The sequence below is a fragment of the Penaeus monodon genome, chromosome 8 (genome assembly GCF_015228065.2).
Source record: "Penaeus monodon isolate SGIC_2016 chromosome 8, NSTDA_Pmon_1, whole genome shotgun sequence".
NCBI lineage: Eukaryota > Metazoa > Arthropoda > Malacostraca > Decapoda > Penaeidae > Penaeus > Penaeus monodon.
The window spans coordinates 1960083-1965082 of NC_051393.1; the positions used below are offsets into that span (position 1 = coordinate 1960083).

At 37.6% G+C, this 5000-nt stretch overlaps 1 protein-coding gene across 1 annotated transcript in view; it reads left to right on the plus strand.

Annotated features, from left to right (window-relative positions):
• The window catches only part of LOC119576061, a gene marked incomplete at its 5' end in the record, with an annotated part of 4928 nt that extends 1308 nt beyond the window's left edge, over positions 1-3620 (plus strand). Inside the window, 1 exon segment of the mRNA XM_037923592.1 lies at positions 1-3620. This exon segment is cut by the window's left edge and continues 1308 nt beyond it. Coding sequence (XP_037779520.1) covers positions 1-3186 — 3186 coding nt within the window. The 3' untranslated portion in view covers positions 3187-3620.
• Between the last annotated feature and the right edge of the window lie 1380 nt (positions 3621-5000).

Genomic DNA, 5000 nt, shown 5'->3' on the forward strand with positions numbered 1-5000 from the left:
TGCCATAGCCTTAAATGTGAATGTTTTGAACCTTTGTATATTAAAGCTGAAGAGATTCTGAGGACCTACAAAAGGCCCCAGAAGGCAAGAAGGTCCTCTAAAGTTTTCCTTTCAAAGCCAAACTCAGGTCCCAATGACCACCTCCGGGTGACTCTGGGGAGTTACAAAAAAAGTCTTCAGCAAATGCATTTCGGAAGTAAGACGAAAGGGACACAGCATCAAACAAGTCAGGCAACACAGCAGGTGTTGTTGCGGAATATGAGTCACCCTTTGCAGAAGACTAATACAGGACACATAGGCACAGTAAATTCAGATCAAGAGATTATTGGTGGTGTTAACTTAACAAGGCTCCGAGGCGAAGTACCAAACTCAGAAGAGAATCAAGGTTACCATGAATACTCAAGTACAGGATTGCCAGCACTCTCTGTAAGAAATGATTTGTTAATAACCACACCAGAAGGAGCAATAAGTGAAACACATCTCGTGACCCTTCCCATGGACATGAAGACCAAACCAGATCGCAGGAGAAGACCTCTGGGTAGTCGAAAGAGGACTGCCAAGTTGTCAAGTAACTTTATTTACAAGGATACAGATTTCTATTTCATGTGTGAAATGTGTGATGCCAGCTTTCTCTCCAAAGCTGAATTAAGTGAACACATGTTTTTCCACCGACTGAAGTCGAGGAGCAGGAGAGGAGAGAAGAGGAGGCTTACAGAGTCCGTGCAAGAGGAAGAAAATACAGCCAAACGCTTCAAGGAAGAAGATCTGCAAATTAATGAGGAAGTTGTGACCATAAATGTTGGAGGTTTTGAAAGGTTCAAGTGCCCTCTGTGCAAAGGTCACTTTGCCTCAGTAACAGACCTGAACAGACATAGAACCCAAGCACACAAAGATAACGAAATCATCCCTTCAGTAAATGAATCAATAGCAGTACCATGTTTAGAAATGCTGCAGTGCAATTTCTGTAATAGGCTCTACAGGCGGGAGCGTGAGTTGCGAAGACATCTCAAGCATGATTGTTTAGCAGCTCCAGAAGATCTGAAGAACAAGTTATCTGTAGGTATCAGCCTTACTTCCTTGCATGAGATGGGAGATGGACCTTACTACTCAAAAGTCCAGAGAAATTCAGATGATGCATCAGTGCATCATGAATATGGCACTCGCATGTCTCCACACAAAGGCCCTATAACTTGCAGATACTGCCTGACAGTAACGAGGAGAGAGGCAGAGATGAAAAGACATATTTGGAAATATTGTAACAAGATCCCTAAGGCAGTCATTAAGATGTTTAAAGATGGGGCTTCATTGGAGGAGCTTGGCTTCATTACAGGCAGTGTAAAAGTGGAGCCAGTGACCGAGACAGTCATCAGTCATCTCCCAAAACCTATTGCACCAACAAGTGAAACTATGGATGTAGACATTGAAAGTCCAGCACTCACAAGTGAACCCCTGTTGCCTAACCAAACTCCTGCTGTTCCTGTGATTAATCCTACATCATTTGCAACTAGTTCAAAATCAAAAGGGCCTTTGATATGCACGTATTGTGGCATATGGTACTTCAGAGAGGTCTCGCTTTTGAAACACATGAAGGAACGTTGCATAAAAATATCTCTGGAGGAGAAAGAACTGCTCCAGATGGGAGCAGGGCTTTGTACTTACACTCCCGAAGTGACGCCGGAGGTCTGCGGGCCTTCTGAAAAGCAGGGAACCTTCAAAATTGTAAACAGAAATCAGTTGCCTCTGACTCCGGTCAAAAAGGAAGATCCTGAGCCGCAGGAAACCAGCCCAGTCCTGAACCAGCAAGAGGAGTTACAGCCCGTAAAGTTGGAGCCGGAGGAGACGGGCCCTCAAGTGGAAATGTCACCACCAAAGTCGCCCTTAAAAGTGCCACACGAAAAAGTCACCCCCAGTCAGCCGCCCGCCCCAAAGGCAAGAAAAAATTCGAGATGCAGGCGTTGCCACGATACCTATTCTTCACACGAAGCAGTTTTGGCCCACAGCAGTGTGCATCACGGTCCAAAGAAAGGATTCTACAAATGCAAACTGTGCCAGGTCAAGATAGCCAAATACAAGCAGCTGCGCGAACATGTGTGGGAGCACACTAACGAGACCCCTTACAAATGCCACCTCTGTGATACCAAATTTAGAACAAGTGATTCCATAATCGAGCATTTAGACTCGTTACACAATTATAAAGAAATAAACGAAAGGAATCTATATAAATGGTTACCCGGGCGCAATGGAAAATACCGCGAAATCAAGGAAGTGAACAAGAGTGCCGAACGCGAAGAAACATTGGTGGATGTGAACGCGAGTTTGGACAGCCTCGCTGAGGTGATGGTGGTAACAGACAAAGACATCTGGACTGGAAGAAGTAGCGACAGCGCCAGTCCTAGAAAGAAGTCCACACACAACGTTTCCGGATCTGAGAGCTCAAGTGTTGAGAGCTCTCCGGTAGGGCAAAAAACGAATGTAAGGGACAAGTCTGAGACTCTAACGACTCCACCTCCAGGTGTCGGTACCACTCAGAAGGACGGGAAAGCCGTTTTTGCGACGCCAGAAGAACTTCAAAGTGACAAGGGAAAGGTGTCGAGATCGCTGGGGAAGGGAAACCTCTCTGTGTCACCGGAAGAAAAACTGTCTCAACAAAGTAAAGGCGAGAGAATTCCAGTAGTGGCAGTAGAAAGTGAAGATTCCGACTGCATGATGAGAAGTATTACAGATGAAAGCAGCGAAAAAACGACAAGTGAAGGAAGTAACCAAGTGAAAACGGTGAGGAGACGAGTGAGAAAGAAAAGTGTTCCCCCAGAACTTTCGAAGTGTAAAGAAAATCAGAACACAAGGAAAAGGATCAAACCAAGCGCAAGCGAAAGTCCAAGAAACAAGGAAACCACGAAACAGATCCATGAGGTCGCGGAATCATCCAGGAAAGTCGCGTTAAATTCGGAGGATAAAAGTTCCAGCGGGGAAATGAATACCGATAGTTCCGAAGATGAAAGGGCCAAGAAGACCGCCGTGCCCGGAAGTCCACCAGGAAAAGGACGCGCGGATAAAGATAATTCGAAAAAGCTAGATATAAGTGTCGAAGGATCGGAAGACAACGGAGACGGACTTTTGTCTTGTGTTGAAAATCTAGAAAGTGTGATAGAAACAGTCCAACTCACAGACAATTATTTATCATCCTAAGATCCCATACTTTACTATTCATACTCAAGAAAAAATCTATATATCAATACATAAATTGTTTATACAAAAATATCAGTTTGATGTACAGCAGTTTTCATGTACTCTAATGAAAGAATAAAACGGTTTTGTTTTATTGACATTCTGTGATCTTAACTATGCAGTGTTCCTCTCGTCTATTCATATAGCAAAAGTCTTGACTGAATAAAGGAAAGCTTTAGAAAGAACATTGTTTGTACGTGCCATATTCTCAAGTATTTTATTTTCTTTTTATAATATAAAAAGTTGCTGTTATTCATGAATTCCCGTGTATCTTGGTTTGTTGAATAACCACACTTAAGGTTGATGTGAAACCTTAAACAGGAATATGTCTAACTTTCATTTCCTTATTCTCAAAACATATAGATTTGGTTGCTGAAGTACAAATAAATAATGGAAGGTTTTCCAAAGATTTTTCCAGTTCCTAAAACCATGAACCTTAAAAGGAGCAACTTTTCCTGTCTAACCAAAATAATTTATCAGGAGAACAAACACTTTCTAACCTATAAAAAAAAAAAAAAAAAATATATTAGTTGTAATTCTGATACCTGGTGTTCTATGTAAGCAACCAATCAAAATTGCTGAGGGGACCCCGGGAACAGGCTAGATTTCAACTATAGCTACTCATTGATCCATCTTTAACAGATATACTCTTTGTTCAAACACATTATATTCCTCATCCTTTACAATTTATGATCCTAACTATATTCATAAATAATAAAACACCCCTGTTTAAATCAAATGTTCTACTTCACCCATCCTCAAATTTGCTTGGGGAGCTGTGATCCCATAACAGCAGGATAACTAGACGCACCCTATTATTCACATATACACACCTTTAGTATCCACAGGATTATTACCCACTTTAAACCTTTCTTTATAATCGTGCACGTTTTGGGTAAGCCCGAAAATAAAAATTTTAAACTATAATTTTCAGGTACTCAATTATCAAAGACTTGAAAATTCCGCCCTTCCCATCCCCCTTAACAACACTTTCTATTCACAATATATCCATTTAGTCTTCTTAGTTACCCTTCATCCCACATTATTATTGCCCAGTGAAACACTATCTACTTCCCCATTACCCTTCCCAAATAATATAAGAATCTCAGACCAATTCTGCAACAACTATTTTTAAACCATACATATCCTGTCATCTAATCTTTTTTCCTAAACCAACATAAATTTTAATTTTAAAATTTGAGTTAAAATATATAATATAACTTATATTATCCTATCCAAATTTCGTATATATATACTCCATGGATATACATATTAATTCTCTGGATATATATATTTATATATTATTAATAATAATAAGATATATATATATATATTAATTATAATATAAAAGATTATATATATATATATAAATATATATATTAATAATATATATATATGAAATAATATATAAGATTAGAATCTATATATAATTATTAATAAAAATTATAATATTATAATATATATAATATATATATATCGATTATATAGGAAATATAATATAGATACAATATAATAATATATATATATATATAGATATATACCATTATATATATATATTAAAATATATATATATATTTTAATATATACATAAAATTATATATAACATATATATTAACATAATATATACATTCTATAAAATACTTTAATAATATTAAAATACATATATACATACATACCATATATATATATACATTTATATATCTATATATACTATATCAATATATAATATATATATCCATTTTATAATAACTATATATATATATATATTAAAATTT